Here is a 14,780-nt window from a genome sequence, read left to right as displayed (position 1 = left end):
TTGCTGCCATGAGTGGAAGGATGAAAGATGCTTTCGTACATAAGGATCCTCAAGAGCAGTTTGAATGCATTTTCGTGAATAAGATGTGGAAAAAGAGCATACTGAAATCAATTTTTTAGATTACCTAAATTGGTTGTTGATTCAATAGAAGAGATGCTCGCAAATCTGAAGAATTGAAACAGAAAATACTGAAATCACTAGTATGGAGTGAATGGAGCTGACAGCTGATGGCCTCAGAAAGTATTCCTTTCTCTAAAGACATCAGTAGTGACATGATCAGGCAAAATAGATCTGACGAATTATAACATGCCTGAATTACCTGGAATGTAAAGAACTGGGTGCAATGATGGGTGCAGTTAGATGGTGTTTATCTTGGTCGTGCATCCTGCATCCTTCAGAGTGGGATCTTGTCAAGTTTTCCGCTTCGATACTCTGCGGATTATCTGGTATGTCCAAACTGAAGCTTCTGGTCTTGATGACAGTCTCAAGCTCTTCGAGTTTCTGCCTTTCGTTCAGTATTTTAAGTTTTTTCACGAAAGGAAGACTACCGTACTCTGGAGACAAATCATCGATTGACCTGCAAGTGATTTTGATGTGTTGTGTTTTGTTGATGAGAATAGAAAACTCCTTTTACCTATACTGTTTATTCCTGCCAGAGAGAATCAGCCTAGGTTTAATTTTCCTGAAGTTAGGTGGGGGATGTTCCTTCACACTTTCAGCTGGTGTTCTCGCACTGGAAGTTGATGGTTCTGTGGATCCTATAGCCGCCTTTTTGAGTTTACTCCAATGGGGCTCTCCACAACCTTCGAAAACATTGTCACTAGCACTTTGCTCGTTAGCATGTTTATTTGTTTCGTTTTCGTCTTTGGACGGTGCGGTATCATCACTAATCACGTTTATCTGTCTAGAGTCGATGGAACCGTTCGATATTGGCACATTTTGATCACTGTTTCTATTGTCACTTATGAGAGACACTCGCGTCGCATCTTTGGCACTAGAGTAAATTTTGAGTCTTTCCCTGTGAAACAGATTGAAATAAAAAGACAGGCAATCTTAATGGATTCTTGTGTATACAAGACTTACCTCAACGTTATTTTGCTGCTATGGTTTACCCTATTTGTACATTTGAGCCCTTTGTTTACGTTATTTGAGCCTACCCTGGATAAAACTCCAGAAAAACTAGCCCTAGTCTCGATTTTAGGAGGCGAAGTTGGCGTTGGGCTACTAGGTTGACTGCCCCCAATCATTTTAGACAATCTCCGACCCTTCTCTTCCCGCCTTGCTCTATCTTCCTCTCTCTTCAGTCTTTCCCTCTCTTCTCTCTCTTTATTTTTAGCCGCCCTCTCTTCTTTCGCCTTCAACAAGAGAATCCGCTGAAGGAGAGGTATGCTGGTATCCATTGGTTCTTCTTCAGGGATTTCTTCACTGATTAACGGCGGACTTTTGATGCTCGATGATGAAGGTGACAGCATTGGAGACGTTGAATGTTTCGAACGATCCTCATTCTCCTGTTTCTCTTTCAAAAGCCTGGAAAAGACAAAAATGAAAATATATGGACTATTCTCTTATCAAATTATATTTTCACCTCAGTCTGCTTAGAAGGGGTAACCCTGCACCAAGTGGCGATGTAGTCTCAGTTGATCCATGGCTACTCTCTCGCTTATCCCTATCGTCGTCTTGGCTGAGGTCATGACTTTTCACCCTGGACATCCTCTTCAAACTACTCCTGCCATTTCCAGTGGTATGCAATGGTTGTAACTCCAACGATTCTTGAGATCTCCTACTGGTTCTGGATTTCTTGAGCACATTCCGTAATCCCTATGTTAAATATTTGATGAAGAGGTTCCAAGTTGATAGATATCTTTAGTTACCTTCGCCTCATTTTTTATTTTATCAACGAGGCCTTTGGGGTCTCCATGATGATCTTTCGGATGTGTAGTCAGCCTTGCAGAAGCCTTAACTTCCTTCAGTCTCTTTTTCCCAAGTGCCTGAAGAATCTCTTCAGCCTCTGGATAATCCTTCATTGCTGCTAGCACATCTTCCCTTGATAACGAGAAAAGTTCCGAGTATCCCACTGAACGAACATCAGCTGTTCTCCTGGAAAATATAATGGAATCTTTAGCCAGCTTAATCAAATACTGATGAGGAAACTTTAAAGGTCAGAATTACGAAGTGAACCTAAAAAGATTAAATGTAGGAATTACGTCATACGTACTTATTGAATCCGTCCAAATTTAAAATTCCTATTTCGCCAAAAAAATCCCCAGCTTTCATGGTGGTCAATACTTTTCCATGTTCATTTATGACTTCAAGGATTCCGTCAGCGATTATGAACATTTCCCTTGCTACTTCTCCTTTTCTGCATATGGAATCACCTGGGGTGAAGATATAAGCCCTCATTTTCAATACTAGGTCCCTCAGAAATTCAGGTTGGCATTCTTGGAAGATGGTTACCTGGAAGATTTTATCCAATGCAGAGATGAACTTAACAAAATTCTCTGGGTACCTTTTTCAATACGCTCAGGTTGACGTGTAAAGCTAATTCTGTTTTAAGCTTGTCTGGAAGGTGACCTAGAGCTGTATTGATGTCACCACCACCCTGTATTCTTCCTCTGGACCAAGAGTAGTCGTACCACCTTAGAACTCTTCTTTTCATATCTCCTGGTACCTGATAGAAATATTCTTGATTTAGTATTTTGAGCGGAGAATGTTTTGTGATTCTTGCTTGTCTTATATTTATACCTTATGGTTCCTCATGTAAGTTTTGGCCCCGTCTAAAAGTCTTTCGAATTCTAATCGATTCGCATTCCTATTCGTTATAACGTTCCCAACTTGTCCTGCGGAAACAAAAAAAACTTTAAACTCTTTCACATCTAAATCAGGCTTCGAACTCACCGACGATTGTAGCAAATATAAAAACTCCTATCAAATAGCTAACAATGGTGAAAATATACCTGAAACAAATGAATCTATCTGAGAGCATCTACCACGAAGTGTTATAAGCGCAGGATCACCACCCAAAAGTTCCAAAAAGCACAAAAAACAGCGCAACATAAAAGACGAACACAAAAATTAATCGAACTAAAACTGGGGGGAGTTAAATCGAAAAATAATGCACGACAGGACTGTTTAGGCTGTTCGGAACATTTGAGGGGTGAGTGCGGGGGAATATCTTGCTGAGGGGCCGTTTCACTGTTCGCAGAACAGCCGTCAGTCCTGCCGCGCAGCGCTCTGATGGTGATCAAAAGTCCCGAAACGTACCCGAAATTCGTGTTGAACTGGAGTAGCCTTGATTTGACGCCTCTGCGCGGCAAAGACCTCGGGCCATCAACTGAACCAGTGTTCCTGAAAAAATTGCGTGTATCTGGTCAGCTGTAGAGAAATGCTAGTCTAGTAGTTCAGTAGTACTAAATATCAGCTGTAAAATGTACAAAAATATTGAAAATATTGAGGTGGAAAATATATGATTTTGAAAAAACACTTAATCTTATCATTATATCAGTTACCCTATTGTTTAGCAACCACCAACGTTATAAGGAATGTTCTATGTGCTTCTTTCCTGAAATTTTCGTATCTAGTCACCCTTTCCTAAGGAAAAAAAGCCCTTACAATTCCTTTTTATATTAAACCAGTGAACCCTCATCAGTACACCATATCTTGAAGGTGGTACTTATAATATCTGCGTAGCTTTATTTAACTCTCTAATCATCTTTGAATCGAGACTGTCAGAATAATTGGAAGAAGTATCTGCCAATGTAAAACAGCCCTTTTTAATTATTCTACTTCGAAGGACCATATTTGGTTCAAGAATGTACTCTACGGAGAAGCTTCGTAATAAAATTTACATGGCACATTCTGGTGTTCATATCAAGTTTCTATCTTTCGTTCGTTAGTGAACAACGTGAAATAACTCCTGAAATATGTGGTTTGGACAATTGCCCATCTTCCAATTGTTCCCAACCAAAATCCCCTGGAAGTATCCATAAAAGAGAAAATCGATACGACCGAATGAGTACAGTCGGGAATTCCAAGGAATCTGGCAATAAATTCCTGGATAGGAAGCAACTTACTCTGCATTAGTTTCCGGAGTTGGAAGATCTCCAATAGTGGTTAACGTGAGAGTAGACCAATATAGGGATCCTAGGTATTTTCTGGCTAGAGTGGCATAGTCACCTGGACGATATGGATATACCCAATCTCCCTGTGGAACAAAGTGTCATAACTTATTGGGGATTTTTAATAACAGCGGGCGTACATGCAGACGCTGTGCATAATCTGAGGAAAAGGATTGTCTCTATAAAAGAGAGCATGCGCCTTTCTTGTTCGGATTGACTTTTGAATCCTTGAATTACATTTGTGGTGTTAACACAAAGATCAGCAAAGATTTTCTATAATATGGAGGTGATTTGATGTCAAACTGAAAAAATACACCACAACTTTTGAAGAGTTTTTTATATGGATATTCTTCAAGCATTTTGTATTTATTTCGAATGTTAACTTGCAGTTATCATCAGTTTTTCGCTATTATTTGAAAGTCTTTGCCAAGTATTTGGAAATCCTCATCAGATATTTTCAAATACTTTGAAGTATGTGGAAATATTTATCATGTAACTGAAAATATTTTTCATGTATTCGGAAAGAATTTCGAGTATTTAGAAATTTTCAACATGTATTCGGATATCTTCTCAAATATTTCACCGATGATGCATGGAATATGAAAATTGTACGAAAAGAAATTTTCAAGCAAGGATGAGAAAACATCTGAGTAGGTTCAGGAAAAACAGATGAGAGAAAATTTTATGAGCTGATTTTATATAAATCCTCTCATGTCCCATAAAGATTCTTTTCGATGGTCGAAGTGCTAATATTTCGGCAACATGCTGTTCAGTTTGATAAATGGGAGAAAGAAGATGCTGATATTTCTCACCTGAAAACCTTCTGCCTCCGATAATAAAAAATAGAAACAGCCAAACCAGTGAGCTAAGATCAAAAGTATATGTATCAAATTTATGACCCTCCACAAATTTGGCCATACTGTTCTCGATTCTACCATGTAATAATAATCTACGGCACGGTATACCTGGAAATAACGATATAGATAAATCTTCAATATTGTTCTGCTGGACCGCTATAATATAATATTGATGAGCTGCACCCTCCAGTTTAAGACTGATAGCTAAGCAGCACCTACCAGACACTGAGCTATTATGGCTTTTATACTACTGAATCAGCTCTTTTTCAACAGATATTGAACATAGTGAAACCAGTGAAACAAATTGAAAAAATGTCTTCTTCAAAAATTTTTGTCCATATGAACATTTTAATGATTTTCTCTTCAGTCTGCAGTTTGTTTGATTGAGGATAATCAAATCTACGTTATTTTAGCCTTTTTTCTACAAATGAGAAATTGGATGAAAGGGATGAACATCAACCTAAGTTTAACCGTTTTTTCTATGATTGAAACATTATTACAGGCTGTTTCTTTTGTCATATACATCGCTCAACAATTGATTGGGTTCACGTAGGCATACATTTCTTTTTATTCTTTGTTTTTGTCAAGTTACCTCTGTTATATATGCGTTCCTTTAGCAAAATCTGGGATATTTTTAATTATTTTTTTACTTCATTAGGCTCTTGCCCTCTGAAATCGATTAATTGTACTAAGCTATGGATGAGTGGCATAAAGAAACCATGTGATATTTGTTGCTGAACTTGCATGTCTAGGCAAAGATGTTTGGTCAACTTTCTTTCACTGAACAACCGATTAGCAATCTGAAGCAGATTTTTAAGGGCTTTCTGAAGATTCGGACCAATTTTTCCTATAATTGTCTCATCGAAATTATGCCTTGAAGAGTAGAATGGTTGAGAGAAGTTCGAGCTCGTTGGAGACAAACTTTACAATAATTTTCTAATCATTTCATTTTCTTTTCTTTCCTTCAAACCTGAAATTTTTTATATTTTATGATAACTGTCCATTTTTTTCTGAAGAAACAAATAAACATAATCTTGTATATGATCAAAATAAACTTCCTTAATCCAATATGCCTGAAATAAATTGATGGACATTGAGTGATTCCTACCAACTGTTGAGCAGGGTAATTACTTTATTTCAATCGTGAAGAAAGTGGTAGATGTTACATTGCAAATAAGCGGTTTAAAAGCAGATGTATATTGTGCGAATATAGTAAATTGTTTATTTTCAAAGATGAGACAAGACATTTTTTGAGAATATTCTTTGTGGTCGAAACATGTCATGTAATCGTTTGGTTCCAATATGACTGAAGAAGTTTGGCCTTCAACTTTTTTCTTCTTCTATTTACCTTGAAGAACCTAGGAAACCTGAGCAGCGGCTGGGCCCCATACCTCCATTGGAGCCAGTCCAAAGGGCAGAGAGATGCTATATCCAGCAAGAAGGCACGAGATCGTAGATAATGACAGGCTAATTTCTTGGAATCGTAGACCATGAGACCCTGCTCCAGATAGCCGGTACGAAGTTGCACGAACCAGTCGAGGACGAATACGATGTCGCTCAAACTGTCACAGCCAACCCAGAAATTCGAGATCATACTCTGCGAAAAAATAATCAAGGCCTTAATTAACGACACTCGCAACTCAGAGGATGAAATGGACATTGGTTGGATTTATTCCTTGTGATACTGTATCGTGCAATGAATGTAATTAAAAGTTCAAGAGAAGTTTTATCCGAATTTAAATTAAATCTGCTTGATGAATATTCTTGTCGGATATCCAATAGGGTTGGTGAGCAAGCAGTTATTCCTCAGTGCAATGAAGGAGTTCCTGAGATTTTTATGAAAACCCTACATCCTTGTGCTTTTGAATAAAACTTAATTTGCATAAGATTGCCTGAAGAAGCCATTATAGGACATTTCCTGTTGAAATTCACCTTATATCAAAAATTATGTAGGTACCTTCTACCTACAATCGATTTTTCTCATATAAAGATCTACCAGTACGAGGGACAGACTTGCTCCTTTTCTATTTTGACGTTTGACGGTTGAATGGAATTCGATTTGACTTAACTAGCTTGCAGAGTTCGGTTCAGTTCGTGAAAATTCAATCTATGTGATCATTTCCATGCCGATTTTTGTTGTGGAATATTTCCTACTTGTTACTTTACTTATTGTTTTGAAAATTACTATTGAATTTTTTAAGCTCCCATTCATAACCTAGTTTGCGCTTTAACATATTTTTACATTCTAAGTAGGTTAGTAAGTTCTGTTAGGGTAGTAAACCCGAAAATTCGAAAGCACGTTATGCGATTTAATGCAGAACCCAACCAAGAACACAGTGTTCCATTTATCCAGTTCAGTATTAAATCCATCTCAGTGAATGGAGAGTTGAATATCAATAACCCTGGACACCATGGTCCTGTCGACCAAGCATATTTATATCACTGCTAGTAAAGCAATAAAGCTCTGAACTTTAAAAAAAAAATGTTTCTTCTTGCTCTGCAAACCAGACTTCTACAGCTTTTATTACCTCCTCGTTGGAAGAAAATTCACGAGCTTTCAAACTTTTTTTCAGTTGAGGAAAGAGATGATAGTCGGATGGAGCCAAATCTGGTGAATAAGGGGGCTGTTCTAGTAATTTAAAACCTAAATTACGAATTTTTTGCATGGCAACATGATATTTCTATTCAGGCGTGTTGTCCTGCTAAAACAAAACACCTTTGGATAGCTTTCCGCGTCTTTTCTCTTTAATTTATTCCCGTAGAGTGGTAAGTAATGACGAATAGTAATTTCCGGTTGTTGTTCTATCCTTATCCAAAAAATCAATCATGATTACTCTATGGCAATCCCAAAAAACTGAAGCAAGAACTTTTCCAGCAGATTTTTGGACACGAAACTTCTTAGGTCTTGGAGAAGCAGAGTGTCGCCATTCCATCGGTTGTTGCTTTGTTTCTGGATCGTAGAGATATGCCCAAGTCTCACCCATTACTATTCGGCTTAAGAAGTCTACATCGTTATCAAATCGAGCACAGATCGAATGCGATGCTTCTACCCTTGCACGCTTTTGGTCAACATTCAAACATTTGGGTATTCATTTTGCAGTAATTTTTCTCATGTCCAAACTGAAGTGAACTATATGATGAACGCTTTCGTATAAAATATTCAGTGCTTCAGATATCCGTTTTGGCCCAATTCGAGGGTCTGATAAAATCATGTCATGAACTGCATCGATATTTTCGGGGACTGACCCAGAAACTGGCCTTCCCGATCGGTCATCATCTTCAATGGAAAATTTACCTCTTTTGAAGCTTGCAATCCAATTTTTCACGGTCGCATACAAAGAACATTGATCATCAAGGGTATTAAGCATATCTCCGTAAATCTGCTTACCTCTTAACCCTTTGAAATACAGGTACTTGATGATGGCTCGATACCACAATTTTTCGATTTTCACAATTTCGGTGGACATCTTCTTTCTTTTAATTTATTGCGTAACTGTGGTTTACTTTTTCGACCTCAAACTTCACAGTGACACTTCTACTGAGTTATTGTTCGTTGCTATGGTAACACAATATTTTTTTTATGCATAGAACTGGTCTAGGCTAACTAGATATCAATGCATCCTCGTACGTTATGAATGTGAGAACAGTAATTATTTATCGGGAAAAAGTCTGGCATGCCAAGGCAAGTCAGAATAGTACGAGAAAAACCCATGAAAGCATACAAAGGCTAGCCTGTGTTTGCATCACTGGAGCTCTCACACCTTTTCATCTTGTGATAGATAGATCAGCCCATGATGGCTAAATTAGGGATCCGAAAACCTGGGCCTGTCGGTAATCTTCCCAGTGACGTGACAATAGAGACGACAAGCCCCGAGAAAACATTCATAACGATGCTCGATGCTAAGGAAAATCCACCACCCAAATCCTCGAAAGAAAAACGATTTAATGGTGTACAGATGGCTCGAAAACCATGAAAGAAACTGGCCCAGGAGCATTCGGGGCTGACACAAGAAGCTTAGTCGCTAGGTCGATGTCCAAGCGTCTTTGAGGCAGAAATATTTGCCATCGAAAGATGTTTGGAAATGAACCAGGAAAGAAAGTAACAGAAATGTGACATAGTGATGTATTCTGATAGTCAGGCTGCGACCAAAACACTCATCTCGCTTGTCATCATCGATTCTAAGATTATATGGTAGTGCCGGAGGACACTCAACGAATTGGGCACGTACAGAAAGGTCTGTATAGCCAGGGTTCTTGGAAATTATGAGGAAAGGTGCACAAACTCCTCCCATTGTATGGGAAAATGTTTCTACTAGAAAGGGTTTCAGGAGAAGGAAGAACCCGAAAGAGAATTACTCTGAATGAATCCTGGTCTGGAACACTCTAAGTTCTTTGGGAACTTTCACACTGCGGAATCTGAAAAGTTTCTGGATTTTGGCAAGAATATGCTACACCTTCTCACTGGAAACCTTACAAGATGCTGTAGCCACAGACAGCACCTAATGAGAATGAGTCTAGCAGAAACTGAAGAGTGCAGATTCTGTTGGGAGGAGGAAGAAACTCCAAATCACCTGGTGCTAGAATGCCTGGCCATTACTAGACAGAAACAACGCAAAAAAATGCTTTGGATAAGAAACTTGTACGATCGATAAGGTAATCTCCTTGAAAACATACCAGATACTTGAGTTCCTTAGAGCTCTGAAACTGGAGAAGTCAAGCTGCAGACGACATAGTGGTAAAAACAGCTCTGATGGATGGCACAATAGATCTATAGGAACTCTCTTTGAAATCTAGAATCTAGAGAGGTAAAGTGGAAGTCTGGCCTAGGGCTCCAGTTTGACTAGCGACTGCACTGGCGTCTGAATCAAACCGTATTACCCCTCAAGGGTTATATTAAGAAAAATCACATCCGTATCGGAAAAACAATCCAAAAGTAACATCCACCCCGCGAATTGAAGTCGAAATTCATCAACGTTTCCCTTACTTCCTGATCCAGTGTAACATGCCTACTAAGCCCAGCTTTCATACGCACAGCTCAATAAGCCGCACCAGAATCGACGTAACAAAACATGGCAGATCCCAATCAGCCTTCCTCCTTATCCAGAAATTCGAGAGGGAACGGCACCGGGACGCCTCGTGCGGGATTCGCGTATACATCCGAGAGGCGGCAGTCCAACGAATATCGCGCCGTCGAAACTGTATAATGTGGATCCTCACGCGCGACGTCCTGGGAGACAGAAAGTCATTTATTTCCGACGGATCTCCCCTTTTTCAGCGGTCGGCTTCCGCATCCAGCATCCAGGAATAGGGAGAGATGATAAGACAGGATTTGCGGCGAGTTTTTCTTCTGCAAATTTCATCGGGAGATGGATTTAGTTCTTGGTCGCCATCGATCGTTGAGCTCATGCGGGGATGTATCAGGAAGCCGAGGATTCGGAGGGCCCAAAACTGGGCATAATATCTGGTGATTTGCGGAAACGAAATTCGAGTTTCACGGAAGTATTCAAGGAGAGACCATGTAAGAATAATGTCGCTTCCGAAACAATGTGCAGCAGAGACTCAGACTCAGTGGTTAATGATACTCATTAGGTAAAACGATAAGAAGCGTTTCTTCTAGCCAATAGTAGGCGTGAGTTTCGTAAAGTAAGCAGGAATTTCGTCTCGCCTCGACTTGAGTCTCATTTCGTAAGCAATAGTCCCGCCTTGTTAACACTAATTTCGTTTCGTGTTGCCTCGTCATGTGGCTCATCTAGTGAGCAGTAGCCTCCTATTGTCTCAGCGCCAATCCTGCCTTGAGTCTCGTCTCGTAATCATTAGTCTCGTCTTGTAATCATTAGTCTCGTCTTCAGCATTAGTCTCATTTAGTAGTCTCGTCTAATCTCTAGTCTAGTAGTCTCATCGTTTAGAACGGACTATTTCTCAGTGGCGGTTTCAAGAGAGATTTTGAGGGCATAAATTTTATAATACTATATAAGTATATAATAGTAGATACTATTGGAGTATCGAGTACCTGTATTTAAAAGGGTAAGCAGATTTACGAAGATATGCTTAATACCCTTGGTGATCAATGTCCTTCGTATGCGACCGTGAAAAATTGGACTGCAAGCTTCAAAAGAGGTAAATTTTCCATTGAAGATGATGACCGATTGGAAAGGCCAGTTTCTGTGTCAGTCTCCGAAAATATAGACGCAGTTCATGACATGATTTTATCAGACCGTCGAATTGGGCTGAAACGGATATCTGAAGCACAGAATATTTCATACGCACGCATTCATCATGTAGTTCACGTCAATTTGTACATGAGAAAAATTGCAGCAAAATGGATCCTCAAATGTTTTAATGTTGACCAGAAGCGTGCAAGTGTAGAAGCATCGCGTTCGATCTGTGCTCTATTTGAAAACAATGTAGATTTCTTGAACCGAATTGTTACTATGGATGAGACTTGGGTACACTTCAACGATCCAGAAACAAAGCAACAATCGATGGAATGGCGACGCCCTGGTTTTCCAAGTCCAAAAATTTGCTGGAAAAGTTCTTGCTTCAGTTTTTGGGATGCCATAGAGTAATCATGATTAATTTTTTCGGATAAGGGTAGAACAATAACCTGAGATTACTATTCGACATTACTGACCACTCTACAGGAGAAAATTGAAGAGAAAAGACGCGGAAAACTATCCAAAGGTGTTTAGTTTTCACAGGACAACGCCCTTGCACACAAATCTCATGTTGCTATACAAAAATTTCGTGATTTGGGGTTGGAATTGATAGAACAGCCCCCTTATTCACCAAATTTGGCTCCATAGGACTATCATCTCTTTCCTCAAGTGCGAAAAAGATTAAAAGGTCGTAAATTTTCTTCCAACGGGGAGGTAATAAAAGCTCTGGAGGTCTGGTTTGCAGACCCAGAAGCAACATTTTTGTGAAAGATCTAAAGACGTTGCAGGTTCGCTGTAATAAATGTATTCATTTAAGAGGAGAGTATGTTGAGTAATAAAATATTTTGACAATGAAATTTTGTTTGGTTCTATAGAAGGCTAAGAATTTTTCATCATTAAAAATTGCTCAGGCAAGCATAACCTCATCACCCAAAAATTAACGAATCTATAACCAAACCCTTGAGTATTAACCCCAATACTGAATACTCGAAGACCGAACCTAATCTAATCTTTGCTCTTCACATTATTACATGTTCCGCGATATGCTGAAAACTGAAAAGAATTGAACAAAACACTTTGTTCACTGAGTGATCTTTCGTCAGCCAACTAAATCTTTTTATCCAATAACTGATTAAAAAAGCATCAAGGCATTTATTATCGACGAATAAAATGGCTGAGTATTCTTCGATTCTCACTGAAATGTTTTCGGTTTCACTTATTTTCAGCGACTACCTTATCAAAGAACAATTCTCATCAATTATGTTTTGATTGGCCATTCGAAGAATTGGGTAAGAAGTAAGAATCCCGAGCAGAATGCATTCATGGATGGAATCAATTCCCTAATTGTATGATTTGTCTTCAGTTCTGTTCCTATCCTAAGTTCAGATTGAACATTCAATTAATTCTATACCGAATAAGCAAACACGTTTACTGTCCTTTCATTCATTTTGATTCAGTATCTGATGGAAATAATAAATCAATAATTAATTCGTGATTAACCGAGTATGATCAAATGATTATTTATTGTATTGACATAGTGTTGAATACTAAATAATGGACTTTTCGTTACAGTACGTTTGTTTGTTCAATCACCAATAACATATACTCGATTTCGATATCCTTAGTCTGATTTGAATAATCCTCAATAAAAGCAATTTCGAGTGCATAAAAATCAGTATGGTAATTTTTCTATTATCGGAATGCGAGCGACAAATTTTAATTATCAAGAAGTCATTTTTCGGCCATACAATAACCAATTAATTAATTCCCAATATAGCTAAGTGGCTCTCCGCTGATGTCCAATCGAGTCTCTCAAAAATCCTTGTTAAATTGGTATTAATCGACTGTTCAATTTGAACAGATTTTCATTTTCCAATGGAATAATCTACAATTGATTCTTATTAATCGCTACATTGATTTTTGAATTACTTTCCAACCAAACTTAAAGACACAAAAATTACTGAAATGATTCGTTCATGAATAAATAAATTTGATATCATCTAAACGGTAGCTCAATGTTTTTTCTTCTTCTCTTGAGGACTGAACTGAGGTCTTGTGGACCATTGTTCATTCGCATGGAGTTGAAGAAATTCACACCCTGAGACACGTCGGCAAAATGCCACAAGTTGACAGAGAGGAGTCCATCTCACCATAAGAATAGTGTTTGTAGGGTTCCCTTAGTCCTTAGCTCTGTAAGACTGCTACAAGTGAACAGAAAATGTTCAACAGTTCATCAGTTCTCCTGCTTAGCGGCACAAGGAATAGCCAGTGAGTACCATTTTCTTCAAATATATATTGAGAAGGTTGTCAGTCAATGCATCAACCACCAGACTCAGCAGTTTCCTCTAAAGGACCAGGCATTTTTTGACTTCAAGCTCAGAGGACGATCAACCAAGGAGCCTGAGACCACTTCCCGTGCTTCATCCAGAGCACACCATACAACTTTCACTACTTTTCAAATAAACTTTCGAAAGCTCAATCAAAGCTTTCCTGATTGCTCCTACTAAGAAGGAATCCTTCCTCCGAAAGGAATTTTAGGGCTTGACTGGAGTAGGTAACTTAGGTGGATATTCTACAGCTTGAAGACAATAACAGCTTATCGTTCAGTCTGTATTATGAAAAAGTCTTTTTAGGCTGATAGAAACGAGGTCCCACAATCCTCCAGCAGTCTCTGTGGACATCACAGAGCCATCGGTGAACCAAGTGGGACCTTCACGCACAAGAAGTCTGTTTGGTGTATACCATAGATCTTATCAGACACAATTACACTTTAGGGTCTGCAGAGCAGAAGATGGTGTGCGTGCGTCCCCTATATGACGAAGGTAGCTATGCATCATCATCTTCTACCATATCCATAACCACTATCACGCCATAATACCTGCAACCATGTCCGAAGGCGCGAGGCGTAAAAGAGGTATACCAAACAAGCATCCCACCGCTGTCCTAGTTGTAATTTTCAGAGCGCCTGTAATACTTAGTCAGGCTTTGCTCTCGCATTCAGTTAAGTCAACAAAATCAACTTTGGACCTATCAGTTATATCACTATTGAATTTACGGCACCCTAACTTCAATAGATGTATTTATTTTTCGTCAAGATCAGTTTTGAGTTAAGAAAATGAAGAATCTACATTCAACGCACAACTCAAGTGAAATAACTAGATAGTGAAATAACTAAATACTTGGAATACATCATTTCACACCTATCGATATCTTTACCAAGTACAAGCTAACGATTCAACGCAAGTGAAATAAGTTTTTTTTTATTATTTCAATCGAAGGACTAAAGAGGATTATGTCAACTCACTTGCAGCTCCGGGAAACTCTGCCTTACTATCAGGGTCCACATGTTGTATAAGACACAGATTGTGATGACGAACAACCAGTAGAAGTAGAAGTTCTCGTCAGGATTGACGACCGACCTCGGCTGTCTCCTCGCCCTCCTCCTCCTTCTGGGCGCCGAATGTTCCCCCGCGTTACCCTCACTTCCGGTGTCCTCCACAGTTTCTTGAGTTTCCGGTATCTGTCGCGTGGTGAAACGCTGCAGGAAGGAGTCCTCCCTCTTCAGGGGCGGTTTCTGCGAAGAGAAGAACTGAATGGCGAAAACTAATCAGGTTGGGGTATCGGGATTATCTACAGAAATGAAGCGGAAAATA

General features: G+C 39.1%; 1 protein-coding gene across 2 annotated transcripts in view; it reads right to left on the bottom strand.

The window, feature by feature from the left end:
* LOC123320795 (cyclic nucleotide-gated cation channel beta-1-like) overlaps positions 1–14,780 on the bottom strand; it is a 119,951-nt gene that overhangs the window by 2,210 nt on the left and 102,961 nt on the right. For both annotated transcript variants that reach the window (XM_044908230.1, XM_044908231.1), the window contains 14 exons: positions 14,432–14,701; positions 6,321–6,569; positions 4,928–5,080; positions 4,071–4,201; positions 3,262–3,345; positions 2,896–2,954; positions 2,743–2,837; positions 2,507–2,668; positions 2,216–2,454; positions 1,872–2,097; positions 1,586–1,818; positions 1,084–1,527; positions 635–1,018; positions 320–577 (listed from right to left, as the gene is read on the bottom strand). In XM_044908230.1, coding sequence (XP_044764165.1) covers positions 320–577; positions 635–1,018; positions 1,084–1,527; positions 1,586–1,818; positions 1,872–2,097; positions 2,216–2,454; positions 2,507–2,668; positions 2,743–2,837; positions 2,896–2,954; positions 3,262–3,345; positions 4,071–4,201; positions 4,928–5,080; positions 6,321–6,569; positions 14,432–14,701 — 2,987 coding nt within the window. The remainder of the gene's footprint in view (positions 1–319; positions 578–634; positions 1,019–1,083; positions 1,528–1,585; positions 1,819–1,871; positions 2,098–2,215; positions 2,455–2,506; positions 2,669–2,742; positions 2,838–2,895; positions 2,955–3,261; positions 3,346–4,070; positions 4,202–4,927; positions 5,081–6,320; positions 6,570–14,431; positions 14,702–14,780) is intronic.

The sequence above is a fragment of the Coccinella septempunctata genome, chromosome 9 (genome assembly GCF_907165205.1).
Source record: "Coccinella septempunctata chromosome 9, icCocSept1.1, whole genome shotgun sequence".
Taxonomy (NCBI): Eukaryota; Metazoa; Arthropoda; class Insecta; order Coleoptera; family Coccinellidae; genus Coccinella; species Coccinella septempunctata.
The sequence above is the reverse complement of the archived record's forward strand: the minus strand, read 5'-3'. Positions and strand labels throughout refer to the sequence as shown.